General features: G+C 39.1%; 2 protein-coding genes across 2 annotated transcripts in view; one reads left to right on the top strand and one right to left on the bottom strand.

Annotated features, from left to right (window-relative positions):
* Positions 1-16113, bottom strand: part of METAP2 (methionyl aminopeptidase 2) — a 30751-nt gene extending 14638 nt beyond the window's left edge. The window contains exons 1-4 of the mRNA XM_019960375.2: positions 15887-16113; positions 12369-12473; positions 3644-3709; positions 40-142 (exon numbers count right to left, since the gene is read on the bottom strand). Coding sequence (XP_019815934.1) covers positions 40-142; positions 3644-3709; positions 12369-12473; positions 15887-16037 — 425 coding nt within the window. The 5' untranslated portion in view covers positions 16038-16113. The remainder of the gene's footprint in view (positions 1-39; positions 143-3643; positions 3710-12368; positions 12474-15886) is intronic.
* Positions 16114-16197: 84 nt separating this feature from the next.
* Positions 16198-24542, top strand: part of LOC139183070 (uncharacterized) — a 58456-nt gene continuing 50111 nt past the window's right edge. Inside the window, exon 1 of the mRNA XM_070788974.1 lies at positions 16198-16612. The gene's annotated coding sequence lies outside the window, so the exon portion shown is untranslated. The remainder of the gene's footprint in view (positions 16613-24542) is intronic.

Here is a 24542-nt window from a genome sequence, read left to right as displayed (position 1 = left end):
TTTTGAAGGTCATACTGGAAGTTATTTTGTGATCCTTACCCATCTTGTGTGGGTGGGTATTCGCATTCTTGTCCTTTGGGAAATACACCATTAGGATACAGGTCACATATTGGAACTGAGGGAGGGTCTGTTTGAACTTTTGCTGTGAGATACAAATAAAGCATTAACTTCTGTAGTTAAAAACAAAATTAAGCAGTTATCATTACAGTTTTTCTCAGTTCCTAATTGGTATTACATGTCCTGACTAAGGAACCTCCTTGTTATCACTTTTACAGTCAAAAACAGAAGATATTTCACCACAGTGGCCACCTTCTCTTATTTACAGTTATTTGGGAATAAAAATATTCAACTCCTCATAATTCCATTATGTATTTAAACAGTATATGCTTTGGCACAAAGAACACTTCTAATGTTTTTGTCTTCATTTACTATACTGGAAATGGAATAGCATATAGAAGAAGCCTTCACAAATAAAAATCAAAGAAACGACAAGAAAATAAGAAAGAAATCCTACAGCAATAAAATAAAATATAAAGCCATTATGTATTAATAAAACAGGTAAAAAAATTCTTAGAAGGGTATATTACATATAAAAGTTAAAGAATATACATTCTCAGTGCTAAAAGACTTTAGGAACCACATACAAATTTCCAAATACTTGGAAAGTTTCAGTACTTAGCATATTTTTTAAGGATACATTATTTCCCAAACTATATTCTAAGACACCACTGTTTCAAAATGCTTTTTAAAAAATGTTTAGAGATGTGTCTTCTAAAAGTCTGCATAAGACCTAGTTATATACTTCTTACTCTATGAAGAACAATGCTGTATCCAAGGAATGTCAGGAAGTTACGTGATTTATACAATAATACATGGCTTTCAATGTATACCTGCAGCATTTACCAACTACCAAGTTGAAGTGTGTGGTTATCTTTTGATTATAACCTGTCTTATGTTACAGGTTTTTAATCTGAAATTTTAACACATATTTTACGACAATTGAGCCAAATCATTTATCTACAGAACCACTTTTTGGTTCCTTCTTTTAATGGAATACTCAGTATTTCACAAACACTATTTTCCTCTTTTTGAGTAATGTTTAGAATTGTTCTATGGGCAAGTAAACTTGGGAAACACCATTTTAGGTTCCTCCTAAGAGGGAACATTTAGAATTTTGAAATAAAAATGACCTTAGATGTCACCTAATTAAGCTTCACATTCAAATTCAGGAATCCTCTAACATCCCTGACAGATGGTACTACATGCCTGACAATGAAGGCAGTCATTATCTCCCCAGCTAAAATCCATTCATTCTGGGAGAACTGTAGCTGCTATAAAGTAATATCCCCATTACTTTCATCTGTTAGCTCTACTTTACTCTTCTTTTCTACTGCTTCCTTCCTCTCTATGACGAGAAGGCACTTTTAAGGGATACGGCTCTTAACACTTGCACTCATACTCACCAGACTTCTCAGTGTTTAATCTGGTACTAGATTTTACTTCTACTAATAGTTCAAATAAGGTATAATCAGTATAAGACTACACTTGATTCTAAAAATCCTGCTGCTACTGAAAGGTCTGGATTCCTAGCATTTTCCTTCACATTGTACAAGCATCCAAAATCCTTAGGATCCTAACTAACACCTTATACTAATTTTATATATGTCTATTTAAATTTCAGATTGTTAATAATTCAGTTTTCTTTTGAAATCTTGTTTTTTGTCAAAGGATTATCTCATAATCCTGAAATTTACTTCATCTACAAATCTAATAAAGATGCCTTTTATATTGTCCACAAATTACTAAGACAAGATAAAGGACTCAAAGAGATCATCAGAGAAAAAGCAAAGAATTTGTAATCAAAATAAATTGAAGCCTAACCTTTACCACTTATTAGCTGTGACTTGGACAAATGGCTAAATGTGCTAAGCCTCAGATTCCTCATCTACAAAACGAAGAACTAGATGAAATCTTGGATAACCTTTGAAAATTATAATGTACTATGTCCAAGTTATTATCTAAAACTATGAACAATTTTAAGTATCTGTAGTGCACGTAATTATTAACTATCACTTACAATTCTCTCACTTTATAGATGAGGAACATGAAGGCAGTAAACTGCTCGTGATTATATTATTTGGATTATTTCAGAAGTGATTTATGACACAAACAAGACATATTCAAAGCAAATTAGAAAGCAACGAATCAAAACACAGAGAGAACCTAAAATAGAACCTGAAATAAGGCCAATACAAAACTAGCTTTGGCCCTAAATCCTCTAGCAGTCAATAAAAAACAAAAAGGGGCGGGGGGGTTTAGATTATTTGCATAGTTCGTATTTCTGCAACAAAACACATTAACTACTCAGGAAAAGCACAATTATTCTTGATACTAAGATCAGACAAAGAGAGGTCTTTCAAGAGTGCTCATAAAGAAATATAACGAACAGCAAGTTCAACAACCTCCTTAGAGGAGGCACAATAAGCGCTGATGGTATCATACTAAAATGCCCTCAGTGGAAGAGTCTACCAAGGGCAAATACAAAGCAGCCTCTAACACTCCTCCCTGCTTATCTACCTTCATTAGGAAGCAATTTTAGAGTATCTGGAGAAATTGATCTCTCTCAAGCCATTTTCAGGTAACATTATGTCTTAAAAGCACTCTATGAACAGTTTTTGAATGGAAGGAATATGACATTATAATTCCTAGAGATTCCTAGAAAGCAAGTAACCTATGCTCATTAAATACAGATTATGCTAGAGGCAGAAATGATGTCCTGAGTAGAAGGATCTAACCAGAATAGATTCCTGACAAGAAAGAAAGCAATCCCATCTACCCCTGAGATGTATCAGGGAAATATCTAACAGAGCTAACAGCTTTAAAAAAATAATAATTTGAGTATTTTCAACACAGAGATAAAAATGAAAGTCAAACCCTCAATATTCTCATTCATAAAATTTTATCCTGAAGATTTAGCCAGACAATCAATGGTCCCTGATGCCAAAGGGCATCCAAGATTAGAACTTATTCTGATTCCCAACCCAATCTTTGTTCCCCAATACCACACAGTCACCCTTTATTCTCCCTAAGAGTTTCAGGTCCCTTAAGATGTTTGGCTGTATTATTTATAGAAACAAAATACAAGTAGGATTATATCTTAAGTGAATCTGAAATAGCACAATACAAATATTACTAATAAAAATTCACCATATTCACAAATTTTAAATAATGGGATTCCTCATTAAATATGTCAAGAATCTCTTTAATATCAAAACTGGTAGGTGAACTGCAAACTGTTTATTCTATTACCACATGGTGGCATTATTTAAGTCATCACTGACAAAATTATCTGAATTATTCAAATTTTAAATTATAAAGTTTTTTATGAATTCATCCCTAACTTGCAGTAAAATGCAACAAACTTATTATTAATATCCTTTGACTAAATAACAACTGAATAAAATAAAATAATAAGACTGCAAAAACTACTTGCCAAATACTAGTAAGTTTCACTAAATTCTATTAGGCCATCATTTATTTCCCTAACATACCAGGATCCTAAGCAACCTCAAACCTACTCTTCAAGCCTGCTAATTAATAACTACTTGTAATTTGGCAAGTAGAATCAACTAAAGACACTAACGTCCTCTCTTCTTCTTCTTCTTTTTCTTCTTCTTTCCAGTTGCTCCATCTCCGTCACCATCTCCATCTAAGAGAAGACATGTCAAATTCATTTAAATCTCATAAGCAGAGCGACAAAACAAGCACACAAGTACATAGAGTGCATCTTAAATAGCATATGACAAAGTTGATCCAATACTCTTAGAATTTTGTATATTGTTAGCTTCAAGTATCAGAATTTGACTTGTGCAATCAAAGGCACTAATAAACTTTACTTTGATTTATTCTAAATACAAGAATTGTTGAATAAGATACTTTAAGAATAAACAATGTATTAAATAACATTTTTTTAAAGCTATGAAAAGTAACTAGTGTTACTTAAATACTAGTATAATAATGACTATATGACTTCATCTGAAAGGATACTAGTCTCAAGTTGATGTATGCTTTGCAGTTAAACACTTGTATTTCACAACCTCATGTGACTCTCAAAACAATCTTGAACAAGAAATGTTTAAGGGACATGCCCAAGATAATCCTAATAGGTAAATAGTAGAATTGGACCAAGAATATCACTTGATTCCTAATCCAGTGAGAGGTAATTGGGGTCTCGTATTTTAAAATACCTTTTCCTACCTAGTTGTTATCAGACAAAGAGTTCTCTTTATGCATCAAATCGTACACATACACAAAAAATCTTACTTTTCCTAGGTTCATAGTTCTCAGATTCTCAAAAGAACCTGATGACCAAAACTGAGAACTATTTCCAAAAACAGGTGGCAAAAGACTATCCAAAACAGACACAATCTGCTTGTCAGTTTTTATGACAACTTTCTATGCAACCCAATGCCCATAAACTCAGAGAAAAAAATAAAGAATATAATTATGACCAAGATTAAATAGGGGGTTAAAGTATTTTAAATAAAGGTATCAAAAACAGACCTAAGTGTTTGAATTTCTAAAAATGCTGCTCAATACATTTTAACAAACATTTCTAAAGTATGCTATTCTACCCACAAATAACATAACTACGAAAAAGGGATGAATGGGACGCTGTTCCCGATAATTAGAAGTTGATAGTTTAATAGTATGCCTAGCATATAGTATTTTTTTAAATGTTTCACCTAGTGGTAGTAACTCCTGGCTGTATTAATAACATTAATAATTTTAGTAAAATCCACACTCACCAAAAAATGTCAAATGAGTGCTTACATTTTCTGTTCAAAGTGCTCCCTTTTAACTGCTAGACTGATACAAGCCATAAAAGAAATCTTACCACACTAACTACATATTCTAATTATCACTCAATCACTGATTTATACTGACCTCTACTTGTCTGTGAGCTCCTTAAGGATTAGACACCATTAAGCACAGTGCCAAGCATGTGATAAATATTCAATCTATTCAAAATGAGTGTTTAGTTTATCCTGCTTATATTTATTTTCACCCAGTTGAGAAATAGGAAACAGCAGCTTAGCAAGGAGGGAGGTAACATAATCTAAGGCCTTAATGGGCTGAGTGATAGGAAACTACAACTGTTTGACAATTTTTGACCAACAAAATTACATTTCTTATATTCAATCTTATAATAGCAACAGAAACACAGTAGAGAAAACAAATACTACTGATTTACTCATTAGTGGTTTCTCAAGTCAAAGCTTTAACAAAAACAACACTAAAAATTTTGGAAAACACAACTTTCAACATCCTCATGTGTCATATAATCTAATTCGCATATTGTGCTTTACAGTTTTAACAGCAGCCTTCTTCATTCATCCAATAAATGTTTGCTGAGTTCTTCAGTGACAGGCAGCAGAGACAGAACAGTAAATATGACAGTCTTTGTTCTGGACAAATATTCAACATAGCACACTGCAATTTACCTTAGACAGAACCTGAAACACATGCTTCATGATGTATAACCAGTTTTAAACACATTCAAAATCCTACCAGTGCTGTGACCTTGAGCAAGTTAATTAGCCTCCACCACCATGGTATCTTCATCTTTAAAATGGGTAAGATGAAGCTCCTCCTCAGATACTTGATCATCCTTCTAAGGTTAATTATTTTATCCAACGTCCAAGGTTGCTATTCAGCACAGAAAAATGGCCACTTGTGCTAGAATGATGGATCTAAATTTTAATACCATATGCTCATGCTTTCGCCTATCATACCATGCTACAATTTATATTTTTACATGTCTGTCTTTCAGAGCATCTCAGGATACTCTAAATAGACAGAGACCGTTCTTTTCTGCATTAGCACTATGCCCAAACCAATACTTGATATGACAACTGGACATCTATATGCCAAAAAAAAAACCCACAAAAACTCAATCCTTACAACTTGCACTACATATAAAAATTAATTCTAAATGGACATAGACCAAAGTATATAAAACATTTATTATATATATAAAGCAGTTCTTCCTTTTAACATTTATGACACAAATAAAACTTACTGAAAAGAATACAAGAGAAAAATCTTCATGACTTTAAAGACATCAATTATTTAACTTTTGGACAGGACACAAAAAATATGACCCAGAAAGGAAAAAAGCTGATAAACTGGACTTCATCAAAATTAAAATCTTTTCTGCTACAAACAATACAAGCATGTGGGAAAAGAGCTATAAAATATGTTTAACCTCATAAGAAACTTACCAAGCTGTTTTGCTTGATGAAGAACTGATGAAGAACTTGCACAAAGAACTACTTACACCTCAGTAAGACAACAAATACCCCAAATGAAAAATAGACAAATGGTATTGAACATACGCTTCAAAGATAAATGAAAGACAAATAAAGATATGAAAAGATGACATACCACTATACACCTACTGGGCTAAAATTAAATAGTACCAGCGCTTATGAGGATACAAAGGGACCAGAACTTTCAAACACTCCTGACAGGAATACAAAACAGCTTGATAAGTTTCTTGTGAGGTTCAACATACACTTACCACATTACCAGCAACTATACTCTTAGGTATTTACTCAGAAGAAACGAAAACATAAGCCTACACATATGCAAATGATCACAGTAACTTTATCCATAAGAGACAAAATCTGGAAACAATCCAAATAGTCATTAACTAGTAAATGGACAAACAAATTTGGAATATTCCTGAGCAATAAAAAGTAATGAACTACTGATACATATGCAACTGGATAACTCTCAAAAATATTATGCTAAGTGAAACAAGCCAAACACCAAAACAGCTGCATACTATAAAAATTCCATTCATACAGTATTGTAGAAAAAACTATAGGAACAGAAAATATATCAAACGTTACCAAAAGAAAATATACCAAAAGTTACCAGGAGTCAGCAAATAGAGCAAGAGAACTGAGTACAAAAGGGCAAAGGGAACATTTTTTGTGGGCATGAAATGTTAAATGGATACAGTCTATATGTTGGGTGTGGTGCTCAGTTGTGTCAGACTATTTGAGACCCCACAGACTGTAGCCTGCCAGGCTTCTCTCTCCAGGGAGTTTCCCAGCCAAGAATACTGGAGCGGATCTTCCTCACCCAGGGATCAAACCCTAGTCTCCTGCACTGCAGGCAGATTCTTTATCGTCTGAGCCACCAGGGTTAGCACATCGCCAAACACCCACAGGATTAACTTTCCACATCAATACCCCCATTTGCAAATAAACAAATCTAAAATTAAACTCAGCGTAACCTTTTTGGCCTGTAGCACCCCCTTCTAATTTTTTATCCAAATTTCCCTCTTTACCTCACTATTTCAATCAACGGTACCAACATCCTGTCACCCAAATTCGAAACCTAGACCCTATAGTCTGCTAGTTTGTCCTCTCTTCTCTCCAGATTTTGTTGCTGTTTAGTCATTAAGTTGTGTCGATTCTTTCATGACCCCATGTAAAGCCCTCTATCCAGACTGAAAGCCTCTAAATCCTCTGAATTTTGCTTCCTCGATCACTGTTCCAGTGGACCCTTCCTTTCCATTCTCATTACCACATGCCTGAGGCTACTGTCAACTGGCCGCCAAAATGATCTCCGTGCCTCTATTTCCTTGTTTCTAACAACCCTGCTTGTACATGAAGACTATATTATCTTTCCATAACATTTTTCTTTTAAGAATGCTCAAACTCATAGAAAGAGAGATCAGATTTGAGGTTACCAGAGACGGGGTGGGCAGATGAAGGTGGTCAAAAAGTACAACTTCCAGTTAGAAGATAAATTACTACAAGGGCTTCCCTGGTGGCTCAGACAGTAAAGAACTTGCCTGCAATGCGGGGGACCCAGGTTTGATCCCTGGGTCAGGAAGATCCCTGGAGAAGGGAATGGCAACCAATTCCAGTATTCCTGCCTGGAGAATTCCATGGACAGAGAGCCTGGCAGGCTCTGTGGGGTTGCAAAGAGTCAGACACAACTGAGTGAATCTCTGTCTTTGAGAGATGTTAAGGTACATGATTAACATAATTGATATTGCTTTATGTTATATATGAAAATTCTTAAAATAGTAAATCCTAAGAGTTCTCACAAGAAAAAAAATTTTTTTCTTTTATTTTGTATCTATATGAGGGATATTCACAAAGCTTACATGGTAATCATTTTACGATGTACATAAGTCAAATCATTGTGCTGTATACCTTAAACATACACAGAACTGTATGCCAATTATAAACTGGGAGGAAAAAAGAATAAAGGAACTGCTCAAAGACTCCCTCAATGAATCACCTCATAATGAGGCCAGTATGCACTGTTTACTATACTTTAAATACTTTCTCAGCATTGTCCTGCCCCAAAATGGTCCTGTTTGCTTGGCTTTTATTTAAGTTCCATTCCTTCAAAGGAGCTTTCCTTCAGCATTCAGCTCACAATTCCACCTCCAAATTTCAGTAACTTTTACTGCACGCACCAGTATACCTTACCAGCTCTATGTTTTGTCCCCCACAATGATTAATTTTCCTTAAGAACAAAGATACTGAACCATTAGCTTTCCATCCACTCAGAGACTTCTCACAACAGTTAAACAGTATTGGCTGATCCTCATCATCAAAATGAATTAGGAATATGATGAACCAAACTGGAGAAAAATACTAATATTCCTAAAATCTTCTTCAATACATTAAAGATTTCCATTCTGAAAAGCAAAGTTTCCTCCTTCAATGTCTAGAGATTCACATAACTCTGTAGAAGTGCAATGAAACAAGCATTATCTTCAAAGCAGCTGATACTCTACACATAGTGAGTCAAGAGCAACCTGGAATTTACAATTACTGTTGTTAAGAGTTCAAAATATGTTCATAATCTGAAGTATAAACCAAGGCAGAATGAACAAGAGGTCTACTTAAAGAAAACAAAAATCTAACTATTTTCCTTTTCATTGAGTCTGAAACCAAGCAGGACTGTGTGGGACAGATCCTGCCTCTTGTGGTAAAAGAGCTTTAAACTCTTGGGCTTTCCCTGAGTTCCAAAGAACAAATTTAATTAGAGACATGAGAAAAATCCAGAAACAAAGGAAAACAGTCCAACAACACAAAATCATAACAGTTTAGCCATGCAGAGTAAAGGACCTTTAGTTTCTCCTCAAGGGCTATAGATAATACCGAGCCACATTCTTGAGTCGGTTTGCAGATACTAAACCCCCTACCAGGCAGAAAAGTTAGCTGTATGTTGACCACCAGACTGTAGGCTGACTCCAGATAAGCTGAAACCAGAAAACTGATAACTGAGATTCCCAAAAAGTCACCCTGATAGTGCACAACCAACCGATCAGAAGATGTCCACCAGATGATCAGACACATGGCAACCCTCACCCTTAATGCTGCCTTTAAAAATCCTTTCCTAAAAGCCTTGTTTTAGAAGTTCCAAAGAATAGCAAGGAAAAAAAGAAAACCTTAAGAGAACAATGAAAAGGAAAACAATAGAATGGGAAAGACTAGCGATCTCTTCAAGAAAATTAGATACCAAGGGAACATTTCATGCAAAGATAGACACAATAAAGGACAGAAATGGTATGGACCTAACAGAAGCAGAAGATATTAAGAACAGGTGGGAAGAATACACAGAAGAACTGCACAAAAAGATCTTAATGACCCAGATAACCACAATGCTGTCACCACTCACCTAGACCCATACATCCTGGAGTGTAAAGTCAAGTGGGCCTTAGGAAGCATCACTACGAACAAAGCTAGTGGAGGTGATGGAATTCCAGCTGAGCTATTTCAAATCCTAAATGATGCTGTGAAAGTGCTGCATTCAATATGCCAGCAAATTTGGAAAACTCAGCAGTGGCCACAGGACTGGAAATGGTCAGTTTTCATTTTAATCCCAAAGAAGGGCAATGCCAAAAAGTGTTCAAACTACAATACAATTACACTCATTTCACATGCTAGTGAAGTAATGTTCAAAATCCTTCAAGCTAGGCTTCAGCAGTATGTGAACCGAGAACTTCTAGATGTACAAGCTGGATTAGAAAATGCAGAGGAACCAGAGATCAAATTGCCAACATCTGGTGGATCATAGAAAAAGCATAGGAATTCCAGAAAAACATGTACTTCTGCTTCACTGACTACACTAAAGCCTTTGACTGTGTAGATCACAACAAACTGGGAAAATTCTTTAAGAGGGGAATACCTGACCACCTTACCTGCCTCCTGAGAAACCTGTATGCTGGTCAAGAAGCAACAGTTAGAAACGGACATGCAACAACAAACTGGTTCCAAATTGGGAAAGGAGAACGTCAAGGCTGTATACTGTCACCCTGCTTATTTAACTTATATGCAGAGTACATCATGTGAAATGCCAGGCTGGATGAAGCACAGACTGGAATCAAGACTGCCGGGAGAAATATCAATATCCTCAGCTACACAGATGACACTACTCTAATGGCAGAAAATGAAGAGGAACTAAAAAGCTTCTTGATGAAGGTGAAAGAAGAGAGTGAAAAAGCTGGCTTAAAACTCAGCATTCAAAAAATCAACATCATGGCATCCAGTCCCATCACTTCATGGCAAATAGATGGGGGAAAAAAATGGCAACAGTGACAGACTTTATTTTCTTGGGCTCCAAAATCACTGCAGATGGTGACTGCAGCCATGAAATTAAAAGATGCTTGCTCCTTAGAAAAGCAAAAACACCATTTTGCCGACAAAGGTCTGTACAGTCAAAGTTATGGTTTTTCCAATAGTCATGCACAGCCATAAAGAAGGCTGTGTGCCAAAGAATTGATGCTTTCAAATTGTGGTTCTGGAGAAGACTCTTGAGGGTCCCATGAACAGAAAGGAAATCAAACCAGTCAATCCTAAAGGAAATCATTCCTGATTATTATACTGGAAGGATTGATGCTGAAATTGAAGCTTCAATACTTTGGCCACCTGATGGGAAGAGCCGACTTACTGGAAAAGACCCTGATGCTGGGAAAGACTGAGGTAGGAGGGGAAGGGGGTTACAGAGGATGAGATGGTTGGATGGCATCACTGACTCAATAACATGAGTTTGAGCAAATGCCAAGACATAGTAAAGGAAAGGGAAGCCTGGAGTGCCGCAAGCCATGTGGTTGCAAGGAGTCAGACATGATTGAGTGACTGAACAACAAAAAGCCTTCAGGGCTTTTGAGCATGAGATGACCATTCTCCCTGCTTGGCATTTTGCAATTAAGCACTGTACTTTCCTTTGCTAAAACCCAGTGTCCATGTTCAGTATCAATTCTTGGCATTTTTTTTTTTTTTTACTAAATTTGACCATAATCTCCTTGAAGGCTTACAGAACTTATCTTCCTAAAGGAAGTACAACTGCTTTGCATTATCCTAACCCAAGAAGAGTACAGCAGGTATTTGTTGCTAAAGATTGGAAGGCGTAAGCCCTAGCTGGCAGTGCTTGAGGAAGAATAGCTCACAGCAGTATATAATTAAGAATGGGAAGCCCCATCTCCTCTTCTGCCTAAAGAGGCTACAGAATAATAGTTCTCCCAACTAATCACTCCCTCCACTGTCTTATTGATAGCATCAACTCCTACAATTCCAAGAAATGTTGTCTTTATAGAAACCTTTGGCAAAAGCTCCAAAATATAAGGATTTGGGGCCAGTGAATTCATAGTAGGTTTTAGAAGCACTCCAACGTGCTCCTTTGAAAATAAATAAAAGTACCTTTGATAGAGTACAAGGAACAGACTTGGAATCAGGAAGATCCCCTGGAGGAGGGCATGGCAACTCACTCCAGTATTCTTGCCTGGAGAATCCTATGGACAGAGGAGACTGGCAAATTACGGTCCATATGGTCACAGAGAGTCAGACATGATTGAAGTGACTTAACATGCACAGGTGCTAGATTTGAAACTGACTTTATTTACACATACTAGCTGTGTCAGATTGGGCAAATCACATAACTGTCATTTCCTGTTTGCTAGGTTTTTGTGAGGGTAAAATAAAAATGGACAGAAGTATCCTAAGATAGTGCCTAGTACATATTAGTTGTTCAATAAAAGTAAGATCAACATTCATTCAATTTTATCTTATTAATACTCATCTACTATTCGGCTTTCTGCCAAATATGTTTTAAAAAGCTGAGATCTGTGTTACTTCAGCATTCAACATATCCAACTTTTTAACGAGTTATTAATAAATACTTTTTTGTTTTTACCTGTGACATTGAGGCTTTAACATGAATTAAGTAAAATATCACAGAATATTGGATTATATTGACAAATAAGCAGCTTTGGTTAAAGAATGTCATATTTTCTTGCCCTCCTAACCATAAAATTAAAATTAACAATTTACCTTCATCATCATCATCTTTTTCTTTCTCTTCCAATGCTTGTCTTTCCAATTGTCTTGCCACCTCATCAACTGAGGCTCCTGCTTCTTTATCAGGTTCCTGTTGCCCTGTTGATCAAATGTAACAACTAAATCAAATCTGACAAATGTATCTTCCCACTACAATATGTTCTAAGGATCCTAAAAAACACATAACTCTTCCTGACAAGGCTCAGGAAACAAAAACAGAAACATTGTAAGGAGAATCAGTTCACTTCAGTCACTCAGTCGTGTCCCACTCTTTGCGACCCCATGAATTGCAGCACGCCAGGCCTCCCTGTCCATCACCAACTCCCGGAGTTCACTGAGACTCACATCCATCGAGTCAGTGATGCCATCCAGCCATCTCATCCTCTGTCGGCCCTTTCTCCTCCTGCCCCCAATCCCTCCCAGCATCAGAGTCTTTTCCAATGAGTCAACTCTTCACATGAGGTGGCCAAAGTACTGAAGTTTCAGCTTTAGCATCATTCCTTCCAAAGAAATTCCAGGGCTGATCTCCTTCAGAATGGACTGGTTGGATCTCCTTGCAGTCCAAGGGACTCTCAAGAGTCTTCTCCAACACCACAGTAAGGAGAATAGAATTTATTTGATGACAGAAAAATCTTCCATATCTAAGTGGTACTGCCCACTTAACAAGACACTCATTTAGGCATTCTCTGCTAGGAGCTAAACGGTTAGTTGGTCCCTACCCTTAAGTAGCTTAACTTTCTAAAGTATTTAACAATTAATCTACAGCAAATACTTTATTAACCAAGCAGGAACTTAAGATGGGCAATAAATGCTGAAGGCCTTAGTAAGAAGATGTCTGTTGGAAATCCTGGAAGTTTCAGGGGTTCAGATAGAAAGAACCTGTCAAGCCGAGCAGGGTAAAATCAAAATATATAGGAAAAGTTATTCCATTCCTAAAAAACAAAATTTCCCAACAGCTAAACACAAGACCAGGCCCTGCTCTAGAAGGGATTACAATCTAGCTGTGTTCCTGATGTTCAAGCTGGTTTTAGAAAAGGCAGAGGAACTAGAGATCAAATTGCCAACATCTGCTGAATCATGGAAAAAGCAAGAGAGTTCCAGAAAAACATCTATTTTTGCTTTATTGACCATGCCAAAGCCTTTGCCTGTGTGGATCACAATAAACTGTGGAAAATTCTGAAAGAGATGGCAATACCAGACCACCTGACCTGCCTCCTGAGAAATTTGTATGCAGATCAGGAAGCAACAGTTAGAACTGGACATAGAACAACAGACTGGTTCCAAATAGGAAAAGGAGTTTGTCAAGGAGGTATATTGTCACTCTGTTTATTTAACTTCTATGCAGAGTACATCATGAGAAACGCTGGACTGGAAGAAACACAAGCTGGAATCAAGATTGCCGGGAGAAATATCAATAACCTCAGATATGCAGATGACACCACCCTTATGGCAGAAAGTGAAGAGGAACTCAATAGCCTCTTGATGAAAGTTAAAGTGGAGAGTGAAAAAGTTGGCTTAAAGCTCAACATTCAGAAAACGAAGATCATGGAATCCGGTCCCACCACTTCATGGGAAATAGATGGGGAAACAGTGGAAACAGTGTCAGACTTTATTTTTCTGGGCTCCAAAATCACTACAGATGGTGACTGCAGCCATGAAATTAAAAGACGCTTACTCCTTGGAAAGAAGTTATGACCAACCTAGACAGCATATTGAAAAGCAGAGACATTACTTTGCCAACAAAGATCCGGCTAGTCAAGGCTATGGTTTTTCCTGTGGTCACGTATGGATGTGAGAGCTGGACTGTGAAGAAGGCTGAGCACCGAAGAATTGGTGCTTTTGAACTGTGGTGTTGGAGAAGACTCTTGAGAGTCCCTTGGACTGCAAGGAGATCCAACCAGTCCATTCTGAAGGAGATCAGCCCTGGAATTTCTTTGGAAGGAATGATGCTAAAGCTGAAACTTCAGTACTTTGGCCACCTCACGTGAAGAGTTGACTCATTGGAAAAGACTCTGATGCTGGGAGGGATTGGAGGCAGGAGGAGAAGGGGCTGACAGAGGATGAGATGGCTGGATGGCATCACTGACTCGATGGGTGTGAGTCTAAGTGAACTCCGGGAGTTGGTGCTAGACAGGGAGGCCTGGCGTGCTGCGATTCATGGGTCGAAAAGAGTTGGACACGACTGAGCGACTGATCTGATCTGATCTGATAGGAGTAATATGTAAAAAGAGGTAGTATTACCAAGTAGTACATAATGAGGTGACATGCTAGCTACCGTAGAGAATTCATACTGAAATACACAACTGTTAAAAACATATTAGGGTCGGTCTGCTAAACAACTTAAAGGACAAACTGAAGAGTTTGGTTTTCATCTGAAAGCCAGAACAGCCACCAGAGTATGTCCTGAAATTAAATTTTGCTTTGAAAGTGTCCCAGCACCTGCAACTCTCCTTCTTCAACTCTCAAATAATCAAAATTTCAGAAAGATACAGGTTAACCCTCTTCAACCTCTCTCAACTCCACTTCATCACTTCTGGCCTCTCCATTTTTCTCTCATTCTTTCTGCGGCTGACTTTAACAGTACAAATAATTTTCCTAAAACGAAGGCCTTAATGCATCAAAAACAATGACTTCTCATATTCAAATATTTAAGTTTCTAACTTATAATCTAACTGTAAACTTTCAGCTGTTTTCTTTGCCTTACCAGTAGATTTAGAGTAGCTTCATTCGGACTCAAGAATATTCTACCCAGACTGCCTACAAGTGGCATCATAATTCAGGCCTAAAAGCCCCAAAGCTTGATGATACTGTAGGATTAGGCGGTGAGGATTCGCACCGCAGCCACACATCCTGCTATTACTACAAGAGCACATTCTCAGACACATACACGCCAAAAGTGCAGCGCGCCACAAAATCACACACACCCACACCTACCCACCCAAACAGTGACAAGAGCGCGTGGGCATTCTCTCACACACACACCCCAAACTCATACACACACCCAACCCCAAAGTGCAGCGCGCCACAAAAATCCCTCCGTAAACTAGGATGATAGGGGCTGGTGCGGTCCAGGCACTAAGACTTGCCCACTTCACCCCCACTCTCGACGAAAAGATGTCCCACGTCTCTCCAGCACAGAGGCGGCAGTGTGGTCAGAACCAGATTTTCAAGGAGGAGGCCAACCCGCAAGGTGGAAGGGCTGGGCCCCGTGCATGGCTTCAAGTCCGTCGCATCGTCTGCGTGGGAGCGAAGTTCCGGCAATTTAGAAGCTCTGCCCCAGCAACCGCACAGAAACCGTGGCACCCTCTTCTCCGCCATCCCACGCCCAGAAGACGCCTGGAAGAAGTCACCTCTTCCCGGGACTGGGAATCTGTAGCTCTCCCGGGACACACATTCAGTCCTGGGAACCAGTCCAGGGTGCTCAGTCCCCGGGCCCTGTCACCAACGCCAAGCCCGAGTCGAGCGGTTCGGCCATCCCGGCGGAGACTAGGAAAACATAAAACTCCCCTTACCTGTGGCAGCCCCTTTACTCTTCTTCTTCTTCCGTTTTTTTTTCTTGGCCGCTTCCTCAGCCGTAGAGGCAGCTCCCTCCTCTCTTTCGTCTGGATCCAGGTCGCCATTCAGGTGGCTCCCGCAGGACGCTGCCTCCTCCACACCCGCCATGTTGCCCGAGAGAGCGCGAGGCACTGAAACAGAAGAGCGAGGGCCCGCTCCTTCTTCACCCACCTACACCAGCGACGCCGGAAGTTGCTCTCTATGGTAGAGGCGCGGGGAATGCTGGGACTACGGAGGACTCGACTGTAAGGGCAACCCGCGGGGAGGGGCCGGGCTCACCGCAAGCCGGCGCAAGCGGCAAGGAGACGCGGAACACCTGGCGAAACCAGACTTTTCCCTCTTCCCTCGCTTCGGGCAAACTTGCCTGCTTAGTGTCAGGTTGAAAGCCCGCGCCTGACTTGTGGACAGATATTCCTCCCGCGGGAGAGAGGCCCCTCGACTGAAACCGAAAACTTTTAGATTCGTGGTTTTATACTGCGCACCAGTCTTTTTTTATAACTCGAAAGGACTGCGTTTTTATTCACTATTACAGCTCACGGCGAGGCTGTCCAGGTTGTTAAGAAGATGTACCTACAAAGGCCCTGACTGAAGCAGTCAGAGATAAGACGTTTATTCACAGAGAAGCTAAAGGAAGACAGCGTCTCAAGGAGGGAGTGACTAACTGCGTTGAGTGCTGCTAAGAAGTAAGATCGTGAAAAACATCAGATGTATATAGTAGCGTGGTAGCCACTGGTAACCTTAGCAACAGCTATTTAGGTAGAGAGATGGAAGCCAGTCTAAAGAGAGTTGAGGAACGAGAGGAAAACAGAGAATCTCTTCATCCTTCAAGTTTCAAGCTTAAGTGCCATTCCCTCAGAGATCCCTCCTCAGCAATCTAAATCAGTCCGAGTTCAGTTCAGTCGCTCAGTCGTGTCCGACTCTTTGCGACCCCATGAATCGCAGCACGCCAGGCCTCCCTGTCCATCACCAACTCCCGGAGTTCACTCAAACCCACCTCCATCGAGTCGGTGATGCCATCCAGCCATCTCATCCTCTGTCGTCCCCTTTTCCTCCTGCCCCCAATCCCTCCCAGCATCAGAGTATTTTCCAATGAGTCAACTCTTCGCATGAGGTGGCCAAAGTCCTGGAGTTTCAGCTTTAGCATCATTCCTTCCAAAGATCACCCAGGGCTGATCTCCGTGCAGTCCAAGGGACTCTCAAGAGTCTTCTCCAACACCACAGTTCAAAAGCATCAATTCTTCGGGGCTCGGCTTTCTTCACAGTCCAACTCTCACATCCATACATTACCACAGGAAAAACCATAGCCTTGACTAGCCGGATCTTTGTTGGCAAAGTAATGTCTCTGCTTTTCAATATGCTGTCTAGGTTGGTCATAACTTTCCTTCCAAGGAGTAAGCGTCTTTTAATTTCATGGCTGCAGTCACCATCTGCACTGATTTTGGAGCCCAGAAAAATAAAGTCTGACACTGTTTCCACTGTTTCCCCATCTATTTCCCATGAAGAGATGGGACCAGATGCCATGATCTTCGTTTTCTGAATGCTGAGCTTTAAGCCAACTTTTTCACTCTCCACTTTCACTTTCATCAAGAGGCTTTTTAGTTCCTCTTCACTTTCTGCCATAAGGGTGGTGTCATCTGCATATCTGATTCTTAACTTTGTTTCATGGCAGTTTGTAATTGCTTTATGTCATTATTTGTTTTTTATGTGTCTCTCCAACTGTTTCAAACTCCGTGAAGACAAGAACATTGCCTGTTTTGTATTTTTCTTACCAGCACCTACCTCTAACTAAAGCATTGTAGGGACCCAGTAGACTCATTATATAAATAGCACTTAAGAAGTACCCTGTACTTTACATTTATTGTCTTACTTAATCCATTTTTGAGTTGGGAAAATAAGAGCTATAGTTTTGGTAACTTGCACCAGGTCATACAGGAAGTAAATAGGCTTAGAATCCAAACCCAAGTTACTAAGCACCAGAAATTTAGTAATTCTGTATTCTAACTTTCCCATTGAAATTTCAAATCAGTCCAATAGATATGTATTGATTGTACATTAGCATTAATTTTTCTTGGTGGAAGCTACAAAGTGAAAATCAATACTCTCAATAAAGGTTTGCATTCAATGAGACAGACATATCAGTTCAGTTCAGTCGTCCAATCATGTCTAACTCTGTGACCCCATGGACAGCAGCACGCTGGCCTCCCTGTCCATCACCAGCTCCGGGAATGCACCCAAACTCATGTCCATTGAGTCAGTGATACCATCCAACCATCTCATCCTCTGTCGTCCCCTTCTCCTCCCACCTTCAATCTTTCCCAGCATCAGGGTCTTTTCAAATGAGTTGATTCTTTGCATCAGGTGGCCAAAGGATTGGAGTTTCAGCTTTAACATCAGTCCTTCCGATGAATATTCAAGACTGATTTCCTTCAGGATGGACTGGTTGGATCTCCGTGCAGTCCAAGAGACTCTCAAGAGTCTTCTCTAATACCACAGTTCAAAAGCATCAATTCTTCGGAGCTCAGCTTTCTTTATAGTCCAACTCTCACATCCATACATGACCACTGGAAAAACCATAGCCTTGACTAGATATCCTTTGTTGGCAAAGTAATGTCTCTGCTTTTTACTATGCTGTCTAGATTGGTCATAACTTCTTCCAAGGAGCAAGTGTCTTAATTTCATGTCTACAGTCACCATCTGCAGTGATTTTGGAGCCCCCCAAAATAAAGTCTCTCACTGTTTCCATTGTTTCCCCATCTATTTGCCATGAAATGATGGGACCAGATGCCATGATCTTAGTTTTCTTAATGCTGAGCTTTAAGCCCACTTTTTCACTCTCCATTTTCACTTTCATCAAGTTGCTTTTTAGTTCCTCTTTGTTTTCTGCCATAAGGGCGGTGTCATCCACATATCTGAGGTTATTGATATTTCTCCCGGCAATCTTGATTCCAGCTTGTGTGTCATCTAGCCCAGTGTTTCTCATGATGTACTCTGCATGTAAGTTAAATAAGCATGGTGCCAATATATGGCCTTGACATACTCCTTTCTTTATCTGGAACCAGTCTGTTGTTTCATGTCCAGTTCTAACTGTTGCTTCCTGACCTGCATACAGATTTCTCAAGAGGCAGGTCAGGTGGTCTGGTATTCCCATCTCTTTCAGAATTTTCCACAGTTGGTTGTTATCCACACAGTCAAAGGTTTTGGCATAGTCAATAAAGCAGAAATAGATGTTTTTCTGGAACTCTCTTGCTTTTTTGATAATCCAACGGATGTTAGCAATTTGATCCCTGGTTCCTCTGCCTTTTCTAAAACAAGGTTGAACATCTGGAAGTTCATGGTTCACATACTGTTGAAGTCTGGCTTGGAGAATTTTGAGCACTACTTTACTAGCATGTGAGATGAGTGCAATTGTGCAGTAGTTTGATCATTCTTTGGCATTGCCTTTCTTTGGGATTGGAGTGAAAACTGACCTTTTCCAGTCCTGTGGCCACTGCTGAGTTTTCCAAATTTGCTGGCATACTGAGTGCAGCACTTTCACAGCATCATCTTTTAGGATTTGAAATAGCTCAACTGGAATTCCATCATCTCCACTAGCTTTGTTCGTAGTGATGCTTCCTAAGGCCCACTTGACTTCGCATTTCAGGATGTCTGGCTCTAGGTGAGTGATCATACCATCATGATTTTCTGGGTTGTGAAGATCTTTTATATATATATGACTGATTCATAATGTATAACAGAAACGAACACAACATTGTAAGCAGTTATTCTCCAATTCTCTGATAGCTCAGTTGGTAAAAAATGCGCCTGCAACGCAGGAGACCCCAGTTCAATTCCTGGGTCTAGAAGCTCCCCTGGAAAAGGGATAAGCTACCCATTCCAGTTTTATTGGGCTTCCCTTGTGGCTCAGCTGGTAAAGAATCTGCCTGCAATGTGGGAGACCTGGGTTCGATCCCTGGGTTGGGAAGATTCCCCTGGAGAAGGGAAAGGCTCTCCACTCCAGTATTCTGGCCTGGAGAATTCCATGGACGGCATAGCCCATGGGGTCCCAAAGAGTCAGATAGAACTGAGCAACTTTCACTTTCAGAAACTTAAAAAATGAAAAAGAACTTAAGAGCATTTGTAGGCGCTTCCCTGGCAGTCCAGTGGTTGACTTCATCTTCCAATGCAGGGGGTGTGGGTTTAATCCGTGGTCTGCAAGCTAAGGTCCCACATGCCTTGCAGTCAAGAAACCATCACATAAAACAGAAATGATATTGTAACAAATTTAGTAAAGACTTAAAAATAGTTCACATCAAAAAAAAATTCTTTAAAAAAGAGAAGAAACCAAAACTGTAGATCTCAAAACCAGCACAGACTAGGATATTTTTTTTAGCTAATTATTTGAAGTCATTTTGTCTCAGATGGTTAACTAGATAAGCAAGCAAAAATAAGATTTTTTCCCTTAGCGAGATACTTTCCCTACTGTAAAATCAATTTATTGCAATAAAATATTTATTATTTTGTCCAGAAAATGTATTTTTTGTGAGAAAACCTTATTCCAAAATGGAGGACATAATTAGCCCCCACCTTCTTTTCTTTGAAGTCATTGTTAATGATATGGCTTAGGACAAAAACTTGATCTCTCCAAATTTCAGTTTCCTTATTTGTAAAATGAGGGCAGGAATAGTGCCACATCATAGGATATGGAAATTAAATCTCAAAATAGAGAGAAAGCACTTATGATAGAATATCTGACACAACAGTGATATGTATTAGCCAAGGTTAATAAGCCATGGTCTTGAAACTTTTCTATTTGTATGGAATCCATGATGGCCTAAATATTTTCAGGCACACACATATTAGGTGACCTTTGGCAATGGGTTAATAAGAAATATATTAAGAAAAAAATGGGAAAGTTTGTTTGCTTGGTATTAAGGGAAATACTGAGGATTTTTTTCATATCTTCATGAAAAGTGCTTTATAAGTTTTTAAATATATAGATAATATGGTATAGATACAGATATAGTTATCAATTCAATCACATTTGGGAGTGGGGCTTCAACATGTGAATTGGAGGGAATATGATTCAGACCATATTGGAGAAGGAGAGCAGGTGGTAGGGAATTGCTTCTGACTGAGAGCCACTGGCATAAAGGCGTGAAAGAATGTGGTGAGAAATAAAATATTTCCTGCCATAAATAGGCAGTAAACAAAGGATGTCAAAGTTATCAGTGATTGTGATCACCCCTGATGGTGAGCTCTGAGGAATTCCTGCCATCTAGCAGCCATCAGACTGCAGTCACCCCTAACAATGCTAAGGACACTCCTGATGAGGAAACGCAAGATACGGGGCCCAGGTAGCTGCGGTGCATATCAAAGGAATGATTTCAGTGATCCCAGACTGTACATCGTCCAATACATAGAAAGGTGCTAAATTCCTTAACTTGGGATATCTAGTTTTCTTTTATTAATAGCAGCCTTCTATTCTGACTATGTGGTGGTGCTGCAGAAACCCCTATATCCTGGCTTCCCCCTCTTACTCTTTGGAACAGTTTTCTCAGTGTTTATATGAAAGGCTGTCTGCCAGGCTTGAAGTCCTAAATACATCTGCTGAATAAAATATAACTCTGTGCTTTTAGATTGTGCATTATTTTTCAGTTTACAGTGGCATGTTAAAGGGAAGTTCTTGCTGAGGGGTAGGTAAATTGAGACCATATCATAAATGGCTTTCTACCCTACCCTAAAGAGTATGGCTTTTATTGTAAGGCTTCAAGGTGATATGTGACATGGACTATTTAAAATTAATATTTTTTAAAATGCCTAAAATAAACTACCACAGGCATGTCCATAGCACGCAAACACAATGAACAATACTGTGTAGCTGGGACCTCCCTGGTGGCCCAGTGGTTAAGAATCCACCTTGCAATGCAGGGGACTTGGGTTCAAGCCCTGGTCAGGGAAATAAGATCCCACGTTTGGTAGGGCAATTAAGCCCGTGCCACAACTAGAAAGAAGTCCACGTGCCCGCCACAAGTCCAGTGTAGCACAAATAAGACCCATGCATGCATGCATGCTAAGTCACTTTGGTCGTGTCTGACCCTGCACAATCCTATGGACAGCAGCCCACCAGGCTCCTCTGTCCATGGGGTTCTCTAGGCAAGAATACTGGAGTGGGTTGCCATTGCCTTCTCCACAACTAAGATCCAATACATCCCCAAAATAAATATTTTTAAAAAACTGTATAGCCATTAAAAGCCAGTAAAATGATATTCATATAGATGATGTGGATAAATGTATATATTTATGTAATACTTACAGATGTCTTCAACCTAGGAAAACATGGTCATTTGTAAAAGATCACTCTGATGGCAGTTTAGATTCTAGAGCAGTGATTCCCTTCAAGTAAATCCCTTCATTTTATTTAAAAATTCAAATACATTTAAAGAACTGTTTTCTGAGAGTATGCAGATTTTGAAGTTGGACAGTCTTCTAAAATTATTATTGTGAGCTAACAGAGTGGAGAGTGATTTCTTGTGCCCAGACAAAAATTTTTTTAAAGGCAGCCTTTACTATGTCAGTTCTCCAAACCATTTTTAAACTTTTATCAGTAGTGATATCTCTAAGTCTGATGGCTTATATTCTAAAGAAAGTATTGGAAATGGCATAGCCTGCTGGTTGGGGAGACTTGCTAAGATGTTATTGTTGATAACAATATTGATGAGAACTTATGTGAAGGCTTTTGGGGGACTAGAGAGAAGAGATTGGATTGCAGAAACATTTCTAATTTAAAATTCAGAGAACTTAATGGTCCATTATGATTCCCTAGTGGCTCAGTGGTAAAGAATCTGAGTGCAATACAGGAGCCACAGGAGACATGGATTCAATCCTCGGGTCCGGAAGATCCCCTGGAGGAGGGCATGGCAACCCACTCCCGTATTCTTGCCTGGAGAATCCCATGGACAGAGGAGCCTGGCTGGCCACGGTCCATAGGGTTGCAAAGAGTGGGACAAGACTGGAGCAACTTAGGATGCACACATGTAATGGTCCAGTATCTGTGAAGAGGGAGGAGTTGAAGATGACACTCCAAGCCAGCTTTCTGGCTTGGATTTCTGGGTTGATAGTAGTACCACTCCCTGAGATAGCAAATAAAGGAGGAGGAAGAGGTCTTGGAGGAGGTGCAGGGGAAGATAAGCTTTGAGCATTTTAAGTCTGAGATGCCTACATGGCATCCAGGCAGAGATATCTAGTAGTAAGTTAGAAATATGGATCTGGAGATAGAGACATGAGAGTTATTAGGCTTGGGTGTGGTAGAGGCTAAGAATGAAGTAGTTGAGAGAAAAGTATTAAAAAAAAACTGAACACAACCTAGAGGGATACTAATATTTGGTGGTTTTGTTTATAACAAACAAGGGTGTTATAGGAAACAAGGGTTGGAAATTCTGTAAAGGAAACTACAAAAGAAAGATAGAATAAGGAGAAAATGCATTAGAAATAATCACATGGAAATAAGAAGAGAAGAAAGTGTTACAAAAGTTTGGTCAGGTATATGAAACTGCTGAATAAAGATCAAGGAGTACAAGGTCTTAAATTAGACCATTGATTTTAGCCATTGGTGACTTTAATGAAATCAGTATAATTAAAGCATATCAAAAAAATAATTCTCACAAGAAATTTTGATGCACTAGCCTAGACACTAGCTCATGGAGCAAAGGATCTTTTTATTTTAAACCTACTTCATCAGCAATCTTGCTACGCTCTCCTCTTTTGTTCTCTTGAAGAGTGCCTTTCTTGAAATTAAATGTGACTCTCTTGCCACGTTCTCTTCTGTAATCCTTTACCTATTTTAGCTCTGTCCAACAACATCTTGTTACGTTTTATATTACAATATATTATTATCTCTTTTTATAACTGGAGAATCGTTAGATCCTTAATGATAGAACTTTACATTCCCCATAATTTCTATGTAGCATCCAAGTATTTAGGCTGAACTTTGGGAAAGATGTATATGGCTCTAAGCAATGTTCCCACAGGCAAGACATCAGGAGCATTATTGCCCACATGGAAGTTTCAACTGTTCATTGACCAGGGCTACATGGGAATCAGTATCCAGGGTTCACAATAGAAAGATAAGAGCCACATAAAATACTGGAGGACAAATGACAGTTTTCTTCATGGCTCTCTCTATCCATCTCTCCAATTAATGATTCCCACTCCTTATTGAAGAATGAAGGTTATTTTAGCGTTGAAGGCAGAGGTAGGTAGAGTTGAACTAGGATTGTTCTGTGGGTGAGATTTTAATATGGAAAAGGATTAGACAGAGGGTCTCAAACTTGTGGTCACAGGACCTTTTTTATAATTGAATATAGTTATATTGAAATAATATGACTGTATAATATTGTCCCCCTCCCAGACCAGGGGCCCAACGCGTGAAATAATAACTATATAATATAGTTATATTGAAAACTAATAGAGGACCCACAGATTTGATACACACACACACACACACACACACACATATATATATATATAATTTAGCTTAGAAGACATTTGTTTCCCAGCTTCATATGTTGGAACCTATATGATATGTATTTGCAGGTGGGGCTTCTGGGAGGTGATTTGGTTATGAGGGTTCTGCCC

The sequence above is a fragment of the Bos indicus genome, chromosome 5 (genome assembly GCF_029378745.1).
Source record: "Bos indicus isolate NIAB-ARS_2022 breed Sahiwal x Tharparkar chromosome 5, NIAB-ARS_B.indTharparkar_mat_pri_1.0, whole genome shotgun sequence".
NCBI classification, from domain to species: domain Eukaryota; kingdom Metazoa; phylum Chordata; class Mammalia; order Artiodactyla; family Bovidae; genus Bos; species Bos indicus.
Note: the sequence above shows the minus strand (reverse complement) of the source record. Positions and strands in the feature narration are given on the sequence as shown.